Here is a 14,638-nt window from a genome sequence, read left to right as displayed (position 1 = left end):
CGGTAATATCTGTGATATTGTGAAGCACTGTTACATTTTAATATGTAATTTATTCCTCCAGTCCTCAGTGTCAAATGATCCTTCAGGCATTGATTTGGTGCTCAAGAAATATCCATTTTTATTATTATAAGTGTTGAAAACATTAAAACATTTTTTTTGTGAAAACAGGATTTGGTTAATATAAAGTTCACAAAACTGAATTGATTTAAAATAAAGTTCTTTGCAACATTATTAATATCTCGGTTGTCACATTTGAGCAGTTTAATGAATCATTGCAATAAGAGTATTCTTTTTTTATTGTAGTGACCCCACACTTTTGAATATTTTGTATATACACAAACAAAATTTATATATGTGTGTGTGTAACTGAGGAGTCATACAATAAATTCTATAAATAAAATATTAGCAATATGTTAAAGAACAGAAGTAAAGAGCAAGGGATTCTTCAGCTCCGAGGTGTTGTGATGGCTTTCTTGAAGTTGATAGCAGCTTTGAGGCGGTTTTGGCCGACTCCTCCTCTTTTAGATGCTCCACCCCTTTTGTCCCTCTCCTTTGAAGGATTTGACAGTTTTCTCACAATCTCTAAATTTAGCAGAAAACAAATTAGATTAAATAGATACCCTACAACAGAGCAAAAATGTTCTATTTCTGCTGTGAACGTCAATTGCATTTGCATTTTTTTGTGGGAAATCCTTTTATCATACAATACCATATAAAGTAGCGGCAACGAGTGTTTTTTTTTTCTCTTAAAATTAAATTCTTTGTTTTTAATCAATTATAGATGAACAGATGATAAACAGAAGCATTGCCTGCTAGCTCAGGGTAACTTGTCCCAAAGTCAAACACTGCAGTATACTTTGGACCTTCACTGCTTTCGCCTCCTGCACAAGAGAACATACAAAGCTGTTTTTACTGATCATCTATACAGTGGTTGTGGTATAATCTGATGTACTTGAAGTAGGTGAGGGCAAACCCACGTGATACACGTAATGGAACATAGCTCTCTCTCTCCTTCAGCAAGCTGCTGACGAGGTCAGTGCTCTGCGCTCTCTCTGCCAAGTTCACCAGCTCTCCCATCCTGTCCATCAAGTCCACAGTCTCTGCAGAGAACAGTTCTTTTTTTAGATCAACTACACTGAGTCTGTTCAGCTTCACGGCTTAGCAAGTGTGTTTCTGATTTTTAGTGTTTCTCTGAGTTGAACAAACCCCAGACCCTAAGAATAAAACTGGAAGCATCTTATAAACTACATGCGTAGCATCTACAAACCCCTAGTGTTTTGCACAAGCATAATTTAACCATCCATAGCCGTTCAATTCATCTTCGATATTAACCCATATCTGACCTGAGTTGAAGCATGCTTTAAGTTACCTTGGGGATCCAGATTGCATTTTTCTTTTATGCAGTGGATGAAGTTTATGACTTTGCAATTTAGGTTCAATATCTCCTCTCTTCCCTCTGTAAGAAATGTATATTTGAAAAAAAATACAACCCTAAAAACAGACATTTTGCTCTAAAAATATAATGTGAATATATACCCTATACTGTTCAGAAAGGGTGCCATTTTTTGAAAGAAAGAAAGAAGGAAGAAAATGTATGCCAGTTTTTATAAAAATATTAAGCAGCACTGTTTTCAATATTATAATACGAAATGCTATTAAATTAAGCAGCAAATCGGCATATTAGACATATTTCTTTCTTTATTATTAGTCTGCAGGAATTGTTGAATATGCTGAAAATTCTGCTTTGCCATCACAGAACAAATATTATATTAAAATAGGAAAGCAATAGGCAATTTTTTAAAAATGCATTGCTATTTCGCTATATTAGTGTTAAATGCAGCCTTGGTGAACATAAGAAGCGTCCTTAAAAAACTTTATCGTTTTATATATGCATGTATATATATATAAATATAAATGATCATGCACTTACCACCAAATATCACAGTAATGAACATCTCTTAAGATGTGCTGCTGTCTCAGCAGCCAGCAGTAATGAACGTGTCCGTTCACAGAGTAGGAAAATAAAAGGCAGTTAAATGTTGTTGACGACAGCCATACCTAGAGACAAAGCCCCGGTTTATGAGGAATGCTGTAAAGTTGTACAAGACTGAATGTAATTGGCAGACTAGACTCAATGTAATCAGAATATTCTCCTGCTGTGCCACCACTGAACTATGGATGAACTCCCCTCCTGGCCTAGAATCTGCATTACATAAACAGCACCATATTACCCGGCTACATTTTTCACTCACTACTCACTGCTTTTTTTTTTCCTGTCTCTCTCTCTCTATAACCCCTTTGAAAAGAGAAGGGAGAAAGAACTCTTTTTTTATGAAGCAGACCAGTCTGATTTGTCTCCATGGAGTTAGTACACAGACAGACAGGTTCTTTGATACTTTGAAGTACTTATCCGGGACTTGTCTAGCTGAGTGGGGAACAAATCTATAGCCTTTTTCCCATGACTTTATATACAGAACCGTAAGAGAACAGCACAAGTCCGTCCCAGTTGTGGCTATTTAAGTACTAACTTGGGAAAAAAACTGTGCCATAAGAAACGAGTCTTGAATGACTGGGAGGTTAGCAAACTTCATTCATTCAAACGTCTGATGCAGTTTGTCACTGTTCTTTAAACCACATGTATTGTGGTTTGAGTACAAGCTAATTATAGATATGCATTCACATGAAATGTAATATAAAACAAAAATGTAATAACAAATAACATGTTTCTTTCTATTTCATATAAATGCTGCAATTTTCCATTCATTAACAAATCCAAATGTATCATGTAATTCATAACAAATGTATCATGGTTTTTGCAAAAATATTAGGCTGCATAAAAATGATAATCACAAATATTTCTTGCAGCAAATAAGCATATTATAAGGATTTCTGAAGGATCGTGTGACTGGAGTAATGAAGCTAAAAATTCAGCTCTGCATGTAATATATATATATATATATATATATATATATATATATATATATATATATATATATATATATATATATATACACATTTATATATAATATTTCTATTTTAATGATCACATAAGGAATTTAATTTTAATTTATTTTGATCACATAAGGAATTTAAAATAAAATCTTTACCTCAGTAAAATATGCATGATAAAAACCTTCTAATTAAAACATATTTTTAGTCATTTTGAGGCCCCCTTATTTGGGAACTCAAGAGCCCGAGCGGACCCCAGGCCCTCTGGTTGAGAAGCGCTGTTTTATAACGCTTTGCTGATACACAATCCTGTAAATCTTTCAGAATAACAGCCGATGAGACACAGACAGCCGCTCCATGACAACACAGGCTTGAGCAGTCATAACCTCAAATGTTAAAAAAATTTTATCAGTGTGTAAACATCATCAGCTTCATCAACAGGTATTTTCCACAAATTTAGATGTGACATGAAGCCCTTTACGACCTTTATGTCAAAGATTAGACCAATCAGCCTGTTTGCTTAGCTCAATAAAACCTAGATGTGTGCCAAGGGTTAGCATGTTTTAGGGGAGACCGGAGGGAAGTCAGAGTGTTACAGCTGCCTCATTTGTGTGGGAGACTCTAACAGTCATATTAACCCACTCTATCTTATATAAAAAGCATACCTTAAAGTAATCACTTTACTGCTGTAATATCCAATAATATTGCTTAAGATGTTTTTTGTATATGGTTCAAATTCATTTCAGGCATCCAATATACATTCAATTAATATATTAATTAACAACTCGATTAGATCATTTGGAGAGCAACGTCTATAATAACATAGCTTGTTCTGAACTTTCGTACCTCAAAATAAGTATTTAGTTGAAAAATAATATCTGCTGAGGTGAAATGATTACACTTATTCGAGATGCGCTGGCGCTGCGTAGGCCGATCAGCCGACGACCTAAAACTACCGCGGGAGAGACCGGAGAACAGACGGCTCTTGTGCTTTTAAATTGCTCTCGAGGTAATTTGACGCCGTCTGTGCATCTGGAACGAGTTTGTTGTGTTTGTTGAGAATCGTACCGAGCACGTGTAGCGTCATCTTCTGAAGAATCGAGCGCGTCGCACAATTGCCCCCCCCCGAGAGGTGCGGGAAAGGCCTGCAAGCCGGGACTCGAACTTGGGACGCCGGAAGTGCAATGACAGTATGGCCGTTTCTCAAGAGGAAGGGTGCATCCCCCGGAGGACGCATTTGTACGCCGCATACGTCATCAGGCCTGGTTTATATTCGCCAGTCATAAGCATAATACAATAAAACACTTAATTAAGAATAATGGTCAAAGGTAGCTTTTAACTGTCAATATTATAAAAGAAGATCTTCTATCTGGCGTATGCAGCCTTCAAATGCGTTCTTCGGAGGATGCGGTCTTCCTCTGGAGACACAGCCTATGTCCGCAGCTATCGGCACTGGCACAAATGACTTTTGTTGGTAAGATGATCCAACAGCTCTGGCAGACATGGAGACGAGCCATAATCAGTCATAGTTCATTAGGAAGATGGGTGTGAATACCACACTTTTGGACGATGAACACAGGTTCATCTAACCTCCTTTTGTGTCAACACACAATGAGATTTTTTTAATAGCTCGAGCTGTATTACTGTAAATGTGTGCGTGCGCGCGTGTGGAAAATTCTTGGTGAAGAATTTGTTGGCTTCGGAGGTTTTTATCGTGCGTGATGTAAAACCATTGTCTGTCTGCATACCATCCAATGCGAATCAGGTGAGTTTGAAGTAAGAGCTCTGTACCCAGATTTGTGCATCTATATATCATACGTGGAGCTCGATTCAAAAGAATGATAATGCTACCCTAAAATAGGCTACTCTGGAAATCTCTTGAGATGCACTCGCGCACCCTTTAACCTGGAATCTTATGGGGCTTGGGGAACGGGCTGGGAAAGATACAATGTTAGGATTCATAAGAGCCTTCAGCGTGTGATCGAGCACAGCGGCCCAAGAGAAGGACTCTCCCGGGATGACCTCTTCAGGGCTCCATGTCTGGAGACTTCTCTGGAAGGAAAATCGCAAATCATTTCATAGCCTAGCGTCTAGTTGTTTACTGATAGTTGAATATATAAGCAATTGTATTTAATTTACAGCCGTTTAGGAAATGTTAAGTTTTGAGTGGCTTACCGAATATTGCCTGTTTCTTTTTCTGTTCTTTCTGAACATCAGAATAGTTTCAAAAGCAGCCTTATCACAGTAACGTTGAGTGAATGATTCATTGACTCGCTCATAAAGACTCGTTTGTCACCCCTATGATGTATCAATATAATTGTAACCTGCAGAAAAATCCACAAGATGCGAACCGAATTAATAGTTTAACAAAGAAAAATAGAGTACAGAAAGAAATAGTAGGTTCTGTTCTTTAATGACAACACTTGTTTGGTGTGATTAAGATTAGGACCCAATAGGATATTATTGTAACATCTTCATTTATAACACAAACTCCTTTAACTACATTATCTCTACAGACCTCTCATAATCAGGGATCTGTATGTGCTCAATGACATCCCTTCATGACGTGGTAGAGGAAAACGTGTCCACGTTGCTGTTTGTGTGGCCCAGCACTGATGATCTGATCTCATCTCAGATGTACGCTATGACGAGGCAGAAAGAACGGGCACCAAACTCAAGCAATGAGTTCATGTGAAATTACGTTTTATGAATAGTTCCAGAGCGTTACAATATCTTCTTGTTGCAAAAGAGTGATGTTTAATTTAGATAATCTTTCCGCAAATACGAATAAAACAAGGCAGCATAATTTTAGTTTAAACAAATGGTCAGTGAAATGAGGTGCTTAACCTCCAGGAAATGTTGATTGTCTCATGCAATTTTCTGATGATCTTATGAGATTTGCACATTTTGCCGCCCACTTATCAACTTTATATCTAAATACAGTTATTATGAAAAGTTGCACTCAATAACAATTTTAAGTAAACTTTAAATTTTAGATAATTTTAATTTTATATATATAACTTATCTAATAGTTCACAAAACAAAAATCATGGTAAGTGTGAAAATAAAGGGCCAAAAATAATGGGACTCAAAAATGCAACCTATTTGTGGAAAGTGAAAACCAGAGAGTCAAATAATAACGCTGTATAATAAAAATATATAAATATATAATAAAAAAATAAAAGATAGAAATTATATTCATTTTTGATGCCCTTTAATATGTTTACATTATCATTACAGTCATTACAATATCAAACATACTCAGTCCTGAGCTGCTGCAGGTCCACAATAATGTCAAGTTTTTTAAAAAATAAAAAATACGTGCTTTGTATTTCATATGTTAGCGCATCATTTTTTCGAAGCAGCAAATAAATAATTAGAATCCATCATTCAGAGTGTATTAATTATCAAGAAACCTCTGTGAGTTCAACGCAGTGGGCCGTTTGTATGTACAGAGCTGATTTAACATGAAGCGGCGAGGACGGATCCTTCTCATCTGTAATGTCAAAAAAGGCATGCTTCCTGCATGCAACGTCCTCATTACTCCCAGTAAGAGGCGACTCTGGGTGCCTCAGTCCCGGATGTCTGTGAGAATTAGTGAGTTCCACAGGCTGGCTGTGTAATGCACAGTTTTCTGTAGTAACAGGTCTGTGCGTGTGGCCGGGTTCAGCGCTTTCACAGCTGCTGGTGGTGCTGCTCTGTTCGGTGTAGAGGTCTCTCACCAGGCCGTTGACTTTAATCCGGAGCGAGTCCGCCACACTCGTCCGTGCTGACGTCCGGGAGCTCCTGGTGCAAGACAGAGGCTCTTGTCTACCTAAGATGTGATAGCGTACGATCTTCCGGAAAGTGTATCTGAATTCACGTATGCGGTAGGCATAAATGAAGGGGTTCACGACCGAGTTTGCGTGCGAGAGGATGATAGCCAGGTACATGATAAGAACCGGCGGTCGTGTGCACTTCGGACAAAACAGAGTGAAACAGTTGATGATGTGCAGCGGCAACCAGCAAACGGCGAACAGGCCCACGATAATCGCCAGAGATTTCGCGGCTTGGACCTCTTTCTGCAGGGTGGAGCGGGACTTGAGCTCGCAGGGTACGGCTTTGGACTCGATGCATTTGAGCTGGTGACGCGCGGCCATAAAGATCCGCAGGTAAATGGCCAGCATGAGGAGCAACGGCAGCAGCACGCAAGCGAAGAAGTTGAAGTAAACCATGTAGTCCATGACCACCACCTCCTCAAACAAGCACTTCATCATACCGGGTGGACAGGTGCTGTTGAGGGCCTCTTCTGAGCGGGCTTTGTGCCAGCCTAACATGGGTGTTAGACCGATGATAACCGACAGAACCCAGCAGATCGCTATGATGCCTCTGGCACGCTGCCCGGTTACTAGGCTGTTGTATCTGGAAGAGAGAGAGAATCGTGTTTTTCAAATTCCCCGACCATAAGTGTTTGTTTCAGTTTGTCTAGACTGCACATCTAAAAGGTCCAAAGTACTAACAAAAGTAAGCAAATCACAGCATGGCTATAAACCTGGACATCTCTTTAAAAGTACGCTCACGTCATGCTGGAATTATGCAATTATGAGCGTACAAATAATTTATTCTGTATTTTATCATTTCTCAAAATAGTCATGTTATTGAATGTAATTGTGACTTTATTTTACCCAACTGCAATTTTATTCCCAGTACTTGTAACTAGTTCTAACGTATTTATATCTTACAATTAAATTTAATGTAATTGCAACTAGGTGTCACAATTGTCTTTATATACAAGTATAATTTTTAGTGCTGCCAAATGATAATTCATGATTAATTGTATCCAAAATAAAAGTTTTTGTTTACATAATGTGTATGTGTATGTATATATACTGTATATAAAGACACACATACAGTATATATATTTTGAAAAATTCACATTATTTTCACAGTAAAGATAATGTATTGACATGTAAATATTTATATTAATTTAAATGATATCATATATACATATATTAAATATAAGAACATATCATGTTTTTCTAAACTATATGCATAAATGTGTTTGTATTTATATTTACACAATAAATACACATAGTACACATACATATATCATGTAAACAAAAACTTATTTTGGGTGCAATTAATTGCAATTAATTAAAATTAATTTAATTTCTTGCGATTTATATTTGCAACTAGTTTCTGGCTTTATATCTTACTATTATTTTTTTTTCCCAAATTGCGACTAGTTCTCACAATTCTAGCTATAAATCTCCCAATTAAGCTTTTATCATTGTGAGCATAAATTGCTGATTTGCGCCTTATATCTCAATTGCTCAGAATGTAGCTCATATGTATCTCATAATTCATAAATTTCTTATACACACGTCTTAAACTGTGTTCCATGTACTTGACCATTATGATGGCATATAAATACAGGTTTCTTTATTCCTTTAACAAATATTTTTTTATTATAGAAAATAGTACTAATATAACTCTCAAAGTAAAATCTCATAATTATGGTCACTTGGATACAACGTGAACATTAGAACAACCCTGATGCGACCAAAGTGCTAATGATCCTAGCATCCATTCACAGTATTTCCAGCAAATTCTCCCATTGGAGCGATTAAGAAGAAAGAATGTGCTCAGAAATGTCAGACTTTGGAACAGAAATCTATTTTGAGAGTGTCTTTTTGGGCCAGTGTGGGAGAACAGCTGAGTTCCTTGGCCTCTATTTGTCTCATTCTCCAGATGTGGAAGTTCAGTGAGCCACACAGAGAAAACATCCCCGTCCCCCACCCAAAACCTTCTGACAGGAACACACAGTCAATCACACATCTCACTGAAACCAGCTGATCTGACCGCTCCGAAAGAGATACTATTATCCCAACATTTCTTCAATTAATGTCCAATAGTATGTTAGCTGCTCATTCTGAACAGTGCTAATTGGCTCATTATGAAGAGTCTATGGAACAAAATTGGCATCTGATAAAAGACTGACTGACAAAAGACAGAAGTAGATGCTTGCTAAGAAAATCTGTGCAAACTATTAGCAAAACATTCCAGAGTAAATCAGATTTATGAGAGGTTATGAGTTTATGCCTTGCTATGTTCTTAAATCATATTCCCCAAAAATAGCCAAAAATCTTGTTGGAGACACAGCGTGTCCTGTTACTGGGACATACTGTATTAAAAAAACTCATGGTTTGTCCCGACAAATGGGAACAGTGCCATGTGTGGTTGATTCTTGAAAAGACCAAACATCTAGGCTGGTTTCTTCATTTTAAAAAAATCGTTAAGCCAGCCTAACTTAATTTACTGGTATAAAATGGTTTTCTATCTTTTAATATTTTTTGTAGAGCATCTGAAGACCTGAAGAGTGGTCCAGGCTGGTTTCTTTGCTAAAAAATGTCCATTTAAGTTCATTTGCTGGACTTTTGAGGAAGATTTGAGAGATTGTGGTCACATTTTGGCTAGGCCTGCTTAATACCAGCTTAAACCAGATTAGATTTCAAGTGTGCTGGTCACTCTTATTCTGCATTATACTGGTTTAGCTGGCTTGATGCCGGTCAACCAGAGCGCAGACTGCTGGTTAAGCTAGCTAAAGAGTTTGGTGGGGACCTCAGCATCAAAAACATAAGCAAAAAAAAGTCAAAACTGTTCTCTTTAAGACCAAAACTAAAAGAGGTGAAGCATTATTCTAAATTTGACCAAAAATATCTTTAACAAACATGCCTTTAAGAATCAGAGAAACAATCTCCCTGAATTTTAATCAATGTACAAAGATACGTGTTCTGACAGCAACACCCTTCACTCACCTTAGCGGGATCTTGATAGCAATGTAGCGGTCAATGGCAATGGCCAGAAGACTGAATATGGAGCTCTGGGTCAGCACTAGGACGAAGCAGGCGATGAACAGACAACCGTAGAAATTGGCACAGAAACCAGTGCTGATCACGATGGAGAAGGGAATGGCCAGCACACCCACCGCGATGTCCGCCACGGCCAGCGAAACAACAAAGAAGTTGGTGATACTCTGGAGGTTGCTGTTGAGGCCCACTGCCCAGCAGACCAACACGTTGCCCAGGACCGAGAGCAGGGCAATCAGCAGCTCCAGAATCATGTACAACACGTCGAAGACATCAGTCAGCATGGTGAGGTTGCTGGGGAGAAAGGACCATGCCTCGCCTCAATGTCCATAGCTGCAGCTCCGCGCAACAGCCACCTGACCAGGCCCAACGTCAGCCTTTCCAGAAGACCGAGAATCAAGTGTTACCTTGTCGAAAAACCCTCCCGGTTGTTGAGTCGCCAGTAAAAAATAAAAACTCGCCAAATATTTTAGAAAGTATCACGAGACATTTTCTCAGATTTGTGTTTTTTAGAGAGATTCGGTATTAAACAAATTTAGTGGCGGTTTTTAAAATCCATTACGATCCCACGTCACGGCGTTAGATGTCTTCATTCCATGTGTTGCTTGCACGTCTTTCTATAACATTTGGTATTCCACTGCATTCCCTGGAGAAAAAAGAAAGGAAATGATGTTATCGACTGAGAAGCAAGCCTCAGAAGGACTGAATAAAAAAAAGATAAAGTAATCGTTTGGGTGTAGAAAGAGTTTTTTTCCTCAAAAACGTAAAGCACGATTGATTACATAATTACAAAGAAATGGCAAGTAACACGTTGAATTAAACGAAGCAGGAACACTTAAATAGCATTTTCTTAACCTATTCCAAGATTCTGCTATATTTTTAACTTTGAAAATTAATTTTTTAACGATCGAGAAACCCTTCGTGCTCTAATCGTAAAGCATTTTGTGATTTACTACAATAAGGCTGATGTTTGATCTGAGGAAAAAAAGAGATTAGTCAACCATTTTAAGAGTTATTGTTGACACTGAAAACAATGTGGGCTTTTAAGTAAACAATACAGAGTGCCCAGAAGCACAATGTGTAACATAACAGCAGAATATCGAGCTTCTCCAGATGCAAAGCTTTTTCTTGTAAACAAATGTAAAGCCAGACACACCAATAGTAGTGGCCAGAAGCTCTTTCCTTTTGTTTCTGCTGATCATGGGAAGTTTTTCTGAAACCCCTGAATGAAACCCTGGAGTGTTCCCACACTGAGACGCTCACTGAGGTTATCCACCTCTGGAAGACATGAGAAAACAGCTGCTCTGCTACTTTATTTATTTATTTATTAAAATATATATATATATATATATATATATATATCTTTGCCCATTACAAACTTCAAAACTGTAATTATTATTATTAATAGCATTTTTACAAAATATATATATATATATATATATATATATATATATATATATATATATATATAAACATCAAAGTTGGTACAAGTTATAGGGGAATATTGTTATTCTACACTGAAATCAATAGGCAAAAATTTTAAAAACATTTAAAAAATCTGGTGCACCCTGTGAAATAAATGTTTTTTGTAGTTGATTCGTATATGATTTTTTTTTTATTACTGTTTGTAAACTTTTTAGGAGTACATTGTTATACAGATTACTTCAAAGCTGATATACATGGACTAAAAAACACATGTTTCGACGTCTCCTCCGTTCAATGAGTTTAAATTCTCAAAACAACATTTTACCCGGAAAAAAATAAATAAATAAATGTAAATAATGTGTATAGGTGAATTACATAAGAAATGAAAGTGGGGGAGCAATGATTGTAGCAAGCAAGTGAGAAAACATAATAGACTAGTAGATCTTGACACCCAGCTTCACAGCCATTGATATGGATCTGTGAGAATTTAGGGGATAACAATGGGACAACAGAGAAACGGGTCTCCACAACACCGGATGAACCCTTTGATCGGTTTCCCAAAGTACTCTTCTGGTTTCAGTGCTTTGTGTTTACAAGAAGATAATGTTTAAGCTACTAGACAGATTTTGACAACCTGTGCCAACAGCAGACTCAACAGTGGACCCTTGTGGATGGATGATGGAAAACATCAGACGTTCATCCATGATTTAGCACAGTCTCAAACTATATCTGGCTCAGAATCCGGATCATTCCTCATACTGCTGACATCCCTAACTAAATCAAACCCAAAATATCACGGTTTGATAGCAAACCAATTCAAACACTGCAGATGAAACTACAGGGTCGGCTCAGAAACAAACAGATGTACTTCAGCTGTGTGTGAATGATGGTTTTACAGCCGTTTCACTCTCCTTTTACCTTGGCTGATTGATAGGCTCATAAAAGGAAAAATGATAGTAAAATGCTTCATTTTTCAGTTCAAAATCTGTTTTGATTCTTACATTCTATGATTTATTCGCTGTTATGAAGTTAAGGGCAAAACATAGCTCGAGACAGACATAGAAAATACAACAAAAAAAAGAATAAAAACACTAACCCTTAGCAATGTCAAAGGTAAAAGTAAGAGAAAACATAGAAATTAAACAGGGTCCATTTGGCTGAACCCCTGATACATTCATGAAATTACACAGGAATCTACATAACAAACTAACTAAATAAAAATAATTTAAAAGCTGTAAAGACACTATAAACACATCTACACGCAAGATTTCATACATTCATGAAGATGCACACACCCGGCAATAGTGTTATCAATAGTGACTACTATTTTGATTTCACTAGTAATCTAGCAATACATGATTGTTTGTTTTTTTAATATTAACCATTACCAACCATTAAGAAATGTTAGCATTTTTGTCATTGTATTATTTGGGGAGTTTCAGATTTCAACTAATAACTATCCCAATAATAGCATCTACTACATGTTTACTAGTACTTGTGTTTTTCACACCACTACCTCTACATACCAACTGATATCAGCGACATACAGAAATATACAACGCCTAAAAAAGTTAAATGATGGTTAATGTTTGACAGCATAGAGTGCCGAATCCACTCAAAGTTAATACATTTAAAATAGCAATATAACACTGCACAGGGATGGCTCAGATACATACAGGTGGTGTTTGAAAGTCTGAACTTTGCTGTGCAGCCTACTTTAATTCATTCACATATTTCACTAAGAACTGGAATACATGCACAGAAATATCGTGACTAACAGTGTATGAAAAGTTATAAAAACTGAATAGATACAGGTAACTAGAAATAAAGCAGAGGTACCACGTGTGTGAACGAACAACTAATTTAATATATATATTAGTCACTACTGAAATAAGTAGCCGATTAGCATCTAAAGTACAGCTAGTTACTAGCAGTGAAATGTTTCAAGAGGCTACTACTCACCAAAAAGATAAAAAATAAATACTAGATGTGTAGGCTAGTAACAAAATAAACTGTTTTAAAGGCTAAATTAGCTGCCCTAATTTTGCGCGTAAATGCAATATATTACTTATTAATACTGTATGTCAATCGTCATTTTAAAAGCAGTTTAAAAAAATTATGCTTGTCGAACTGACACAGCGTGCGTTTTATGTGTATATATATATATATATATATATATATATATATATATATATATATATATATATATATATATATATATATATATATAAACAATTTAACCCAAGTGACTCGCTTCACTGTTAAACATTTACTTAAGCCGCGCGCAAACTGCTTAATTCAAATCAATTGAGTCGAAAGCTCGCGGGCTCGTGTAAATTCTTATTAGTTAGTGGTTGGTTTCAACTCACCATCAGAGAAACCCCGGGAATGACTGAATAGGAAAAGCAAAATGAGCTGGGCATCCCACGAACAAAGATGAAAAGGCAACCCCTCGGAAAAATAAACGTCAAAACTCGGGGAGGTCCGTGATTCGTGAGCGAGCCGGCCGCCGCGCGCTCGGCGATCAGGTGAAGTCGAAGTCGCGCGCACTCTGGTTTCAGCGCTGAGAGCCCACAGCCTATAGGACCCTTGCGAGAGCCGGCGATTGACCAATCCACTGCCGGGGGCCAGCATTTCCTCACCGGCCCTCTGTTACTGATACCGCTTCTTCCTGCGGTCAAGTATCAATGAAACAGCCGAGCCGCGAGGGCCAGGTCCCGTCTGTGATCAAACTCAAAGCAAACTACAACTTAGCAGGCTACGTAAATAGCCTGGAGTATTCAAATTAGCTTCCTGAACAATTTTGTACAATTTTGCACTGACCATTTAAATCGGCTTTGTTAGGACCGACCAATCATTTAGACTTTAAAGTGTTCATCCATCACTCGGGTAATTTTGCACTGACAAATGAATGCACAAATGTAATTTTGCTTTCTTTCCTGTCCATGACCCGCCTTCACCGTTAAGCCAGGCTTATTTAGGTCAATCTGGGTTCCATTCACATAGGTGACTTAAAAATCAATCGTGGTACAGACAATAGGGCTCTGTGCAGGAAAGCAGGCCAATCAAATGGTCTCATTCAAGGCAAAATGCAACTTTTTTTTTTTTTAATACTCTATGCAATGACTGACGTCACATCTAATCTTAGAAATGTACTAATCACGCCGCACAACACCCATCCTTCACAACAATAAAGAACAAGAGCTAAACCTATAAACACCCACCGTCTCCTTTCCTCAGACCTTTTGCTGGTTTTAAATGACCTGTTAAATGCGTTTAGGACAAAGATTAGAAAAGCCTTCCAGCCAAATGGGAGGGCAACCACGATGCATTACATTACTTGAATTTCCAGTCCGGAAAGGAGCTGGGAATTAATTAAAACCTCATTTTTGTTATTTCTATATAATGCCAGTCGT

The 14,638-nt window shown here is 37.4% G+C and overlaps 2 protein-coding genes across 3 annotated transcripts; both read right to left on the bottom strand.

Annotated features, from left to right (window-relative positions):
- Window positions 1-111: 111 nt before the first annotated feature.
- LOC122350965 (uncharacterized protein C22orf15) lies at window positions 112-2,246 on the bottom strand. Its single transcript, XM_043247752.1, has 5 exons — window positions 1,931-2,246; window positions 1,370-1,456; window positions 978-1,100; window positions 810-881; window positions 112-582 (listed from the first exon to the last, which is right to left on the bottom strand). The coding sequence occupies exons 1-5, from the start codon at window positions 1,953-1,955 to the stop codon at window positions 446-448; spliced, it is 444 nt and encodes a 147-aa protein (XP_043103687.1). The 5' UTR covers window positions 1,956-2,246; the 3' UTR covers window positions 112-445.
- Window positions 2,247-5,403: 3,157 nt separating this feature from the next.
- On the bottom strand, window positions 5,404-14,610 carry adora2aa (adenosine A2a receptor a). 2 transcript variants are annotated; one of them, XM_043247938.1, is made up of 3 exons: window positions 13,592-14,610; window positions 9,747-10,443; window positions 5,404-7,350 (listed from the first exon to the last, which is right to left on the bottom strand). In XM_043247938.1, the coding sequence occupies exons 2-3, from the start codon at window positions 10,079-10,081 to the stop codon at window positions 6,357-6,359; spliced, it is 1,329 nt and encodes a 442-aa protein (XP_043103873.1). In that variant the 5' UTR covers window positions 10,082-10,443; window positions 13,592-14,610; the 3' UTR covers window positions 5,404-6,356. The 2 variants fall into 2 exon arrangements, with proteins under 2 accessions (XP_043103873.1, XP_043103874.1); XM_043247939.1 differs by lacking the exon at window positions 13,592-14,610 and adding an exon at window positions 10,954-11,048.
- Window positions 14,611-14,638: the final 28 nt, after the last annotated feature.

The sequence above is a fragment of the Puntigrus tetrazona genome, chromosome 8 (genome assembly GCF_018831695.1).
Source record: "Puntigrus tetrazona isolate hp1 chromosome 8, ASM1883169v1, whole genome shotgun sequence".
Lineage (NCBI taxonomy): Eukaryota > Metazoa > Chordata > Actinopteri > Cypriniformes > Cyprinidae > Puntigrus > Puntigrus tetrazona.
This window is presented reverse-complemented; position numbering and strand designations above follow the sequence as displayed.

Excerpts from the sequence above, each read along its gene's own strand:
- adora2aa (XM_043247938.1), bottom strand. The coding sequence starts at position 10,081 with ATGCTGACTGATGTCTTCGACGTGTTGTACATGATTCTGGAGCTGCTG. Across the intron at positions 7,351-9,746 it reads GCTATCAAGATCCCGCTAAG|ATACAACAGCCTAGTAACCG; the intron begins GTGAGTGAAGGG and ends TCTCTCTTCCAG.
- LOC122350965 (XM_043247752.1), bottom strand. The coding sequence starts at position 1,955 with ATGTTCATTACTGTGATATTTGGTG. Across the intron at positions 1,101-1,369 it reads ATGCAATCTGGATCCCCAAG|AGACTGTGGACTTGATGGAC; the intron begins GTAACTTAAAGC and ends TGTTCTCTGCAG. Across the intron at positions 882-977 it reads TGTTCCATTACGTGTATCAC|GAGGCGAAAGCAGTGAAGGT; the intron begins GTGGGTTTGCCC and ends TCTCTTGTGCAG.